The sequence below is a fragment of the Protopterus annectens genome, chromosome 2.part1 (genome assembly GCF_019279795.1).
Source record: "Protopterus annectens isolate FY-2018-M chromosome 2.part1, PAN1.0, whole genome shotgun sequence".
Lineage (NCBI taxonomy): Eukaryota > Metazoa > Chordata > Ceratodontiformes > Protopteridae > Protopterus > Protopterus annectens.
The window spans coordinates 1,643,123,591-1,643,135,608 of NC_056729.1; the positions used below are offsets into that span (position 1 = coordinate 1,643,123,591).

The window sequence follows — 12,018 nt, forward strand, 5'->3', positions numbered from 1 at the left end:
GATATTGCACCTTTCAGAACTAGTGCCACTGACTTCTGATTACCAGACAGCTGATCCTCAACAATGAGAGTCAGCAAATGGAATTCATCAATTTGTCCTAATCTCAGTCTGAGAAAATAGCTGTGACATATAACAAAGGGTCTTGGCAGTGATATATATTACAACGGGTCTTGCCAGGGGGCATGTTCGACATTTCATAATATAAAGCCACAAACTCACAATTTGAAAAAATAACGAGTAATCATTCTGCATGTTTTATATTACTCTGGCTTAATCAGGTCGGGCAGTTTATGAAAGCTTTTTAGCTCACCTTTATTAATCTTATTTGACCCAGAATGCGACCTGTGTCTGGTGAAGCTGTTTTTGTTCTTACATTTTTGCATTTTGGGTTTGGCTACACATTTACCTGCTGGAGCTCTTTTACTTTTGAGTACCTTTGCTGAAAATGTGCTTTGATTTAACCAGACTACTCTGACTAACAAATGGGACTACAATCAATCAATCAGTCAATAAATAAATATATAAATAAATGCATACATACATACAAACCCACATACATGCATAGCTAGATACATAAATGCATAAATTTACTTGACAACAAGAAACTTGAGCAATCATTCTGGCTGCTATTACTCAGGACTCACATTTGGGTGTTCAAACAGGTTGCCATATTTTTGCTGGCAAAGGGCAACTTCATCTTGAACTTCAGTAAATGACCACTTCCTAGAGAAAAGTGAAAAAAAGGAGCTGTTCATAAGAAAATCTTAAAACACAGGATTATTGTGCAATGATGTTTACTTCCTCAACAGTTCAATTCTGCTTGACTGCACTGCAAATCATTCATACATAAAAGCAGGTAATAATACTAGAATTACTTGTCCTAATATATTTTAAGGATTGCTCATCATTTAAATGTATTTAAATTGACATTTAAGATATTATAAGCCCCTCATAACATTTATTTAAAGTGTCTCCTTTTCACAATGTTAGGGCCTTGCTGTTTAATATGTTGAAACTGAAATAGGGAGTTGCTATTATCTGTTCAGAGAAATTAGTGATAGTGTTGTATAACCCAGGCAGTACATGCAAAGGCATACCTATCAAACTCTTAGAGCAAAAAATCTGGATAAATCCATAAATAAAAGTGGGACAAAGGCCCAAAATAGGGACAGTTTTTTTTCAATATTGCTCTTACAAACTTAGAAAGTTGATTAACAGGCCTTTGCATTTGCATGAATTTTCAGAAGGGTATGAAGTCTGTAACTCAAATGTCTGTCATTATTTTCTAACTTCAATCCTTAATAATTTTCTAATAATTTGCCAGAAAACCACAATTTTATGAAAAACGGACCAAAAATATGAGACAAAAATCTGTGCATTCTGTGAAAATTTGTACAGTCGACAGGTACGTGTGAAGGATTAAATCTGTCAGTTATTAATCAGTTGCGTCCTGCAGTCCATGATGCAGGTTATTATTCTTACCATCTCTGTCTGCTGTGTGACATTTTAACATGTCACTTAACCAGAAAGTCTCCTGAAAAGAGACATTGGGGTCCACTGAACTTATCTTAACCAGACAGTGTACCTAAAAAGGGACACTGGGGTTAAGTGACCTTATCTTAACTAGTCAGTACCCATGAAAAGGCAGTGGACATTGGTGTCCTGTGCACTTACCCTAACTGGGTAGCGCTCCAGAAATGGGACATTGGTTTCCAGCGAACTTACATTAACCAGATACTGCCCATGAAATGGGACATTGGTATCCAGCGAACTTACATTAACCAGACACTGCTCATGAAATGGGACATTGGTATCCAGTGAACTTACATTAACCAGACACTGCTCATGAAATGGGACATTGGTATCCAGTGAACTTACATTAACCAGACACTGCTCATGAAATGGGACATTGGTATCCAGTGAACTTACATTAACCAGATACTGCCCATGAAAATGGACATTAATGTCCAGCGAACTTACTTGATCAAAAATACATAAAATTGTTATATAATATATGTATGGGTCTAGTTCAGATTGTTGAAGTGTTGGAACATGGAACCATATATAGCAGAGACCATATGCATGAAACCTCGGAACATCAAAACCTAACTAAAAAAACCTTTTTTTTTCCTTCCACAGCAGAGGGACTACACCTCCTGGTACCCCTGCACCCACTGCTACTTAAATTTACCAACTCCAAAATTGCACTTACATTGAAGTGAATGGGAATTTTTCCCCACAGAGATCTCCATGCTAACAGTTCGATGCTGTAAAAAAATGGTGTTTTTGTCTTGGTGATCCGTAGTTCAATATTCTGGCCTTTTGACAATCTGAAGGAGACCCATATATATCTAAATATATATATATATATATATATATATAGATATAAAGAGAGAGAAAACAAAAAACTTTGCACAATGGCTCCAATCCCCGGTAAAGAACCACACTATCATTTTAGTGCTTTTGTTCCTGTTTAATAAAGTGGAACTTCTTCAGAGAAAACAAACATGAAAACCTTCACATTTAAATGACCCTCCAAAATGTTACATCACTTCCTTTAAACCATCACTTCCTTCTGCAACTTTTGCAACATCACTTCCTTTTAAAACATCACTTCCTTTTGTGAACATAATTTAAAGAAACATGCTAAGCATGTTAAAAGTCCTTAAAGTTACACACCGTATCTCCCAAAATGAAACATTTTTAAGAAAAAAAAATAACAAAAATGCATCAAACAATTAAACAGAAAAATAAATTATAATAAAAAACATACTTGCCAATAATGTTTTGTCATATTTAAAACAATCATGTAACTTTAAGTTTCAACAAACATTTCAGATTTAAATTTCCATTTAACCCTGGTGCTTGGTTAGTCCTCAAAAAGACTTGCCATTTGTATTCTCTTACTATTAACACGTTAGTACAGTTAAAAACAAATGTCTCCATCATCATTTGGTCAGGCACGGTGAAATGAAACTTTTTAAATCCTGAACATTCTACACTGTGCTTGACCAGGACATTGGAAAAATCTTTAATCTCGATGGCTTTACCATGTTCCGTTATTCTATACTGCAACTCCCTAAAATGTTTGCCTACATAAAAATGGGAACATGTGTCACATCTAGCCACATAAACAATGCCACTACTGTGACAATTAAATCTCTTTTCTGGCCTTATAACCAAGCCCGATATGTTATTATAGCAATAACCCATGCCTCGGTGTGGGTAATGCTGGATTTACTCATGGTTGGTGTGGTTTGGTCATGAGGGCACAGCCCGAGTGGCCAAACAAAGACAACCGTGGGTAAATCCAGCATTACCCACACCCAGAATGAGTTATTGCTATTATACAATGACATTATTTAAGAAAAAAAATTACTTTTTTTAAATAATGGCATTGTATAATGCCTCCTTGCTGCCCTTCCACAGCTGTCTGGTATTCTGCGGCAGTTCTGATGTACTGCGTTTGCGTACTTACGCAGTACATCAGAGCTGTGGACAAAAGCAATGGAGAAAGCAAGATCTCTGTTGCTTTTTACAACTTGTCTCGCTATGTTAAACGAGTTTAACATAGCGAGACAGCTTTAAAAAAAGCAATGGAGAATCTCTGTTGCTTTTTTTAAAGCTGTCTCGCTATGTTAAATGGGTTTAACATAGCGAGACAGCTTTAAAAAAAGCAATGGAAATGCTCTGTTGCTTTTTTTAAAGCTGTCTCGCGATGTTAAACTCATTTAACATAGCGAGACAGGTTGTAAAAAGCAATGGAGATCTTCCGTTCTCCGTTGCTGTAAAAAAAAAAAAAGAGTTATCCGGGCAACCAGACCTTTATCCATTACTATAACTCTGATTTACAACGTGCACGCTGACCAATCACCTTGCATGTTTTGGAATATTGATGGGGGGTCGTTGTATAATAATCCTTAATTATGAGAGATAAAGAGAATTATAGAAACAAGCAGAAATAGGTGGTGTATTTTTATGTAATTAGTTTGAGTGATATAATTTGTCAGCCAGGTAGACCCACAGTCCTTTTATAAGGGATGACCCAGGAGCAATGTTTCATTAAGTGACTTGCTTAAGGTTACAGACAAGGCTGGGAAATCAAACTCTGTACTGCAGATATGAAAGATCACAACCTTAAGTTCTTTACCAAGTGTCAGACAAAAAATAGATAATGAAATACCTGCAGAACGTCTTACCACAATGTGGAAGCCTTAAACTGGAAAGTTTCTGCAAAGCTGTAAGCCTTTCTGATTCAGACACTGATCTCCTCTATGGTTTTCACCCGGCGTGGGCCATACTGTACAAACAGTTTCACCAGGGAAGCTATCTGCTAATGCAGACTCCTGCACACTGTCACTGACCAATACTAATTAGCCATGTGCCCCCACCCAGGATATAGTTGTGGCTCTCAATTAACTTGGTAGAGTGATTCAGAGAATTTTTTTTTTATTTTCTATTATTTTTTTTTACTAGGTATCAAACCCTGTATGGTGGGATAGAGGAAGCAAATCATGAAGATGTTAACGCTTTAATGTTTTTTATCTGCAAGAGCTTCACTATCTATGCCAAATTTCTACTTGTTCATTAATCTGATGTTTGAGTTCATCTTGCCTTTAGTTAGTTAGTTAGTCATTAAACCATTTTACCAGGTTAAAAGCATTGCTCACAAGTGACAGATTTCAGTCTCAGCTCAAGAATACAAAGAAACTCAGAATTATATTTCCTGACTTGAGAGACAGTAAGAGTGGAATGAAAGAAAATATAAAAACAAAGTCTTAAAGATAAAAAAGGAAAGATAATGGATAATCTCAAAATATGATTGTTAGTATTACAAAAGTATGAGAAGAAAGATGCAGACTGTTTATAAGGCATTCGAGATATTATAATAGAGAAAGAAAGAATTTTAAATTGTTATGAGGAAATGCAGTTATTTGGAACATAGGAGAGAAAATGTTTATGGGATTTCCTATTCTCCTTAAAGCAACGTTCATAATAAGACTTGATCATATTATTGTGAAAGCAGGTAGGGCTTCTGTTATATTATTTTTTTTTACATTTGTTGACTGGGTTGGTCCAGTTTGGTCAAAGTCCCTTTTCAGTGGAGACCCAGGGAGAAAAGCTCTATACTTAAAACATAAAATCATGTTGACATAGCACATAGCTAATAAAACAAAGTCTCCAACAGTGATGAACAAAAAGCAGGTTTAAAATCAATAGCAATTAGTCTGTACAAACTAGCAAACACAGTAGGTACAGTGCAGAATAAAAAGTAGAACAAATACAATTTACATTCAAGTCAAGGCAAAGTACAGTAGCCACAGAGCAGAGTAGGGTAAACAAGGCAAAGGACAGTAGGCACAGAGCAGAGTAGGGTAAACAAATAAAAATGTACATCCTTAGACATCAGGTCAGCTGAAAATAACAGCAATGGGACAGAAGTGGTCAGGTATAAAAGATTCTGTAAGCAACTATAGTATGACTGGAGGTACAAGGTAGAGAGATAAGGGATGTACGAGTAATGAGGTGAAATATAGTAAATTGGAAAGGAAGTTGGGTGACATAGGTATGGGAGAAAGAGAAAGGCTGTTTGGCAGATTGGAGATGAGTCAGTCGGGGGGTGATAACATTGACATAGTGTAGTTTTGCTTAAGTGATTTTTTACTGCCTTTCTGAATTGGCGTCTGGATCTAATGTGTTGAATGTTAAGTGAAAGTTTATTCCAGCTCTAAGCAGGGGAATAGCTGTAAAGGGTTTTACCAATGTTGATCTTAGGTTTGTGTATGGAAAGGAGATGTTGTTTAGAGCTCCAAAGGGTTTTTGCTGGGGTGTAGGAAGAGATAATGGATGTGATGCTGGGGCAGAAGGTGAGCTGGTATAGAACACAATGAATTATTGAGAGAAGGATATGGAGGAATTCTAACCAGTTCAGTTTTCTGAGTGCTAACAGAAAGAAAGTTTTGGTTTCTATAAAGGAGTCCAACTTTTTGGTGGGTTTTCTTAATGTTACTTAGTACATGTAGGTCAAGTATTACTTAGTACATGCAGGTCAGGTATTTATCAGGCTGTGGATGGTAATTCATTACTGAAACAAAGGCGAAATTCCTTAAGATTCCAAGAGCAGGATAAGTTATTTCTCACACTTATTTCATTGAATTGCACTTCTGAAATGCTTATAATTGTGCTATACAGTTAATCTACTACATTTTGCACTATTATAAAGCTTTTTTTACTGTTTCACTGCATTTATGTACTGTTTATACTGTTTTAACTGTATTTTTCATTGCTAGATACTGTTTCATTACTCTGATTGCATGTTTACTGAATTAATTAACTGTAAACTGCTTTTTCATACTGACAGTTGTATTTTCTGTTTGTGAGTGCTCTATCCGTGTTTTTGATTTTTTGAGGTTTCTGCGTTCTAGTCTAGTCTGTTTGCAGTTAAAAGCATTGAGTCTGCTTGCTCCTTGATCTGTTTAAAACTTTTGTTTATTGGCTACAGCTAGGAGTTGTAATAGTTTCCCACCCACCGTCTCCATTGTTGTGGTGTTCTTATACTTGGTGGCTTTGCAGTTGCCTGCTCATACTGTATATTTGATCTGTGATACTCCTCCCAGTCTAGTGTCATTAGTTTATTCAATCTAATAGAGAACATTTGTGAAGGCCAACTTACTCAGATTCTTAACCTTGAATTAACTTCTGTTCTACTTTTCTCCATTTCCACTTTACTGAAAAAAAAATTCTAAGCTTGTTTCCCCCCTTTCCTGTAACAAGTGTAGTCCAGATACAGATTTGCAGTATCCAGGACCGTTTGTAAGCTCCTGAGCCCCCCCCCGCCCAGCTTAACTAGGGTTAAACTATTCCTGGAGCCATACAGTCTGCTCTTGAAATTTTCCCTTGCAACTAGCCAGCTTTTTAGTTTTAGCACCAAAATCTGTTTCTTTGAGCTCAGCACTTGTTCAGAACTTGTTGTAAGCACTAAATAAGCTACAAACTACTACAAAACTCAACTGTCCTCACTTGTCTAGAGGAAAACAGTTTTTAGTACTTAATAAATAAGCACCTATCCAGACATGTCTAAAGGTCAGCTCCCGGTGTTTTCTCCTGTCTACCTGATGAATCTGGGCATCTTGGGACAATGCAGCAATTGCCTCATGTACACAGACAACCCTCTCCTCCTACCACCCAACACTACAACCTGTGAGAGATGCACTTATATAGCCAAACTGGAAGCAAAGCTCTCTTCAACAAAGACTGGACTAGACAGTCAAGAGGAGAAGGTAAACACTTGCACCACACCACACTCATCACATAGTCTCTCAAAACCTACACCACCAAAACACACACATAGAAGCACAAAACACACGCGTACATTCGTGGAGGCTCTCATAAATCTGCCCAAACAACCAAGACCTCCAAAGCAGAAATGCAAGCAACCTCCACCCCCCAACACAACCCAAATGACACATAGCCCACACACTCACTGTGACACTCAACTACAGCTCATAAAGCATAACGTACCAAACACTCTAGTCATAGGTGACTTTATAGTCAGGCACACTGATGTTCCACTCACCAGGCTAAACAAGGAGAAAGTTACTGTCAGCTGCCTGTCAGGTGCCAGGATCCGCCACAATGCACACACTCAGGTCATTCCACAACAAGTACAAATGACTCTTTCATTGTCCATGTTGGTGTGAATGAACTGAAATGTACCTCCCTGGACTACATGAAAAGAGACATGGAGGAGCTCTCCGATCTTGTAACCCAGGCAGGTATGACCCTAGACCTAAGTAGCATCCTGTCATCACCCAGAATGATACCATGGTACAAGGACAAAATGATTGACTTCAACAATTGGCTAAGCTTCTGGTGTCATTCTAAGGGCATCCAGTATCTGTCTGCCTGGGATGACATGATCGACAGACCACAATGCTTTGCCAGAGATGGCCTGCACCTGTCATCCTTGGGATTCCGGATACTGGCAAAGGCTCTTGCCACTCCTATAGTACCTTTTTTAGGCAAAGTTCAAAAGACAAATTCATCACCATAACAGGTACAAGCAAGCAAAATCTGAGGGTAATGCTACTCAATGCTAGAAGTCTAAACCTCAAAATGCACTCACTCGAGGCACTTCTTAAAATGGAGAACATCTGTGCAGTGACAGACCTGGTTCAAAGCTCCAGAGAGCACCCCTGCATTACCAGGCTATGATTCATACCATACCTTTCGGCCACCTAACCCGGACCGAAACACTAAAGGCAGAGGAGTGCCCATATTCATTAAGGATATCCACACCTCCAAGCTAGTTGCTCAGCATAATGCATCCAAGATTATCCAAGTTCAACTAACTCTGGGCAAGACCACAATCCAGATTGTAGCTTGCTACAGACCACCCACCATGCCCCAGGATTCCCACTCCTCTTGTCTTGATACACTGGAAATATTAGGGTACAACCCAGCACCTTAATAATGGGTGAGTTAAACTACCCACCATTAACTGGGAAAACTACTCATGCGCCAACTCTTTTGCTCAATGTTTTCTGGAATTCATCAAATCCAATGTCTTGGATCAACTTATCTACACCCTCACGTGCGGCAGCAATATCCTAGACCTGGTCATCACCAACATGGGAGACCGGTGTTCCACACCAGAGGTCAATTCCTCATTGGTCAGATCCGACCACAAGCTAATCACCCTAGACATCCACATCCCACTCCCACCCCCCATTAGGGAGACAACCGTAAATAAATTCTTCAAAGCCAACTTCACGCTTCTTAAGACAGAAGTGGCAAACTTCAGGACACCCATGCAGATGGACAATAGAGGTACTACTGCTGAATCCTACACAAATGCACTTTATAAGCACTTACACAAGTGCATGGATTGTGCTATCCCTAACAGAACCAAGATACTATTCTCCAAAAAAAGGAAGCCAATCTGGTGGTCTTCTGCCATAAACAAACTCTAGAACAGAAGAAAGAAACTGTTGCAAAAAAGAGTAAAATTCCATGATTGGAGGAACTCTCTGATCAGCCTCAGTAAGAAGCTGAGATCCCTCATAAAATCCTCCAAAGCTAGTTATGAAAACAAAATCGCCACTGATTCTAAAGACAACCACAAAGCATTCTATAGCTATGTCAAGAATCTCAATGGCAACACTCCGATCTGCTCTGAGTTACAGCACAATGGCACTAAATATACACAACCAACTGATATTGCCAATATCCTGGCAGATAGGTTCAGAGCTAAGTTTACCCCCCTCTCAACCCCTAAAGGGCCCATCTCTATACTCGAAGAATGCAAAGTTCCTGTAATCACGGCTGCACAGGTAAAAACCTCACTCTCCAAAGCCAAGAACACAGCATCCATGGGATTTGACAACATCCCATGCTGCCTTCTAATAGAACTACAGAATGAACTGGCACCACAGCTAAGTACCATGTTCAGTCATAGCCTCACCTCAGGCTTTGTGCCCATTGAATGGTGCACCATAATGGTTATTCCACTCCACAAACGGGGAGCCATGACAGACACCGGGAACTACTGCCCCATTAGCCTGATGAGCCTGGTCTACAAGGCCATGGAACGTATCATCATGGAATGCATAAACAAAGATATTGGAGATCACCAAACTCTGGACCCTACACAGTTCGGGTTTGTAAAAGGCAGATCATGTCTCCTAAACCTGATAGACTTCTTTGAAGCCGTCATCAAAGCCATAGATGAGGGTAAGGTGGTTCACACAGCCTATCTGGATCTCGCCAAGGCGATCAACACCATTCCCCACTCTGGAATTATAGATAAACTCACTAAACTAGGTATAAATCCCTATGTCACAAGATGGTCTGCCAACTGGCTTACTGACAAAACCCACACTGTGAAAGTAGCAGACTCCAAATCAGACTTCAGACCAGTGACATGTGGCATACCACAGGTTTCAGTCCTGGGTCCTGTCCTGTTTGGTATCTACTTCTCTGAAGTACAGGCTAACACAGAAGGTCTTTGGCTAAATAAGTTCACAGATGACTGCAAACTAGGAGCCATAATCGAAACTCCTAATGATGTGGGCATCCTACACAAGAGCCTCACCGAGTCAGATGCCTGGTGTCAAAGCCATGGCCTCAAGCTCAATGCCAAAAAGTGCATTGTCATCCCCTTTGGTAAAAACTCTGTACCCTTGAACTACCACATAGGTGGCAGTCTATTTAATACCAAAAGTGTGATAAGAGACCTTGGGACACAGGTGGACAGTAGTCTCTCTTTTGATAATAACATCATCACAGTGGTCAGGAAATCCTTCTACGTGGCACACCTCATCACAAAAGGTTTCTCATTCAGAAAAAAATAGGTAATTGTTCCCCCTCTACTCATCACTCATTAGACCTATTATAGAGTACAATGCGCCTTTTGGTATGTACCTCACAAGACATCTACAACGAATGTAAAAGCCACAGAAATACCTCACAAAGAGGATTACTGGCCTCAAACAGATGCCCTATGCAGACCGCCTCAAAAACCTCTAGCTTTACTCCATCGCATATCGCCTACTCAGAGGTGATCTCTGCCTAACATACAAAGCTATGTCAAACCCAGAGCTGTTGGACATGCTTCTCTTAAAAGAAATCCCAGTCCCTCTGAGCTACACGCTCTAGAGACCTAAACCTTGTCATCACAATAAACAGAACATGCTAGAGTGATAGATTCCTGTCCCAGAGACTTCCCATACTCTGGAACAAACTACTTACCTATATCAAACAAAGCTCCTCATTAGCACTCTTCAAGAAAAATCTTGATGATTGGATGGGAAATAGGAAATTCACCCCGGGGATCAATTCTGTGGCGCTGCTTGACAGGGCCACAGGAAAATCATTTTCTTGAGTGGCGAAAGCCAGGGTACCTTTTTTGGCTAGGCCTGTATAGGCCCTAGGGCCAATAGCCTAGTACTTACCTATGAACCTAAGTTTCAGCTGGTCATCAATAATGACACCAAGTAGTTTGGTATGGTTTTCCACTGTGATGGGTGTGTTATTATGAGAAGTGATGGAGAAGGACAGTTTTAGATGGTTCAATGTTTTCGATATGAAGACTAAGAGTTTGTTTTTTTTGGGGGGGTTAAGATTAGATGGTTTTGGTTGAGCCAGTTTTCAATAGACAAGAAGGAGTTTTGTGTTGTAGTATGGAGCTTAGAGATGGTATCAGCTATGGTGATGACTGTGGAATCATCAGCATATTGTACTAGTGATGACTGTGGAATAGAGGTAGATAATCGATTTGTAAAAATATTAAATAGCAGTGGTCCCAAAATTTAACCTTAGGGTACTCTCATCTTTATAGGGATTTCAGGGGAGATAGCACAGAGCCATTTAACAGATTGTAAATGGTTACTGAGGTAACTAGACAAAGAGGAGATAATAGGTAGATATTATACATATTAAATATTATAAGAATATTTTTCAAATAATAGTCATTTATGCATCTGCATGGATGAAAGAAAGCGAGGAACTTTTTGAATTGTTACATCCATGTGTTTTAGTGAATATGCACATTATTTTTGTAGGCGATTTTAATTGTAATATTAGGGGGAAAGAAGATATTGACAGATGTAAAAAAAATAAAGGAAGGGGTTCATACAGGTCAAATAAGAACAGGGAATACAAGAGATTTTAATTACGTACTGGAAATCAAAAACAGAAACAGATTTTATTATGTACTCAGATACTATTAGAGAGAGATACAGGCTGGGCAATATACTGCATATTTTCAGATCATGTAGGAATACAGGCCATGAGAGATAGGAATGAGGATGTTATTATTCCAAGTGAAGGTTTAAAAATTAAATTCTATACATTTGGCGGATGTATTTGAACAAGAAACTAAGCTTTTGTGGAAAGAACACACAACAGTGAGGTTTGCATATAAATGCTGGACTGAGTGGTGGTTGGCATTTAAAAATAAAATTACAGCAGTATATTATAATTTGGAGAAGTAATTTAAAAAAAAAGATAAACAGAGGT

The 12,018-nt window shown here is 38.9% G+C and overlaps 1 protein-coding gene across 1 annotated transcript in view; it reads right to left on the reverse strand.

Moving 5' to 3' along the window:
• LOC122795004 (rho guanine nucleotide exchange factor 7-like) overlaps window positions 1-12,018 on the reverse strand; it is a 925,778-nt gene that overhangs the window by 771,244 nt on the left and 142,516 nt on the right. Inside the window, exon 2 of the mRNA XM_044063590.1 lies at window positions 645-723. Coding sequence (XP_043919525.1) covers window positions 645-723 — 79 coding nt within the window. The remainder of the gene's footprint in view (window positions 1-644; window positions 724-12,018) is intronic.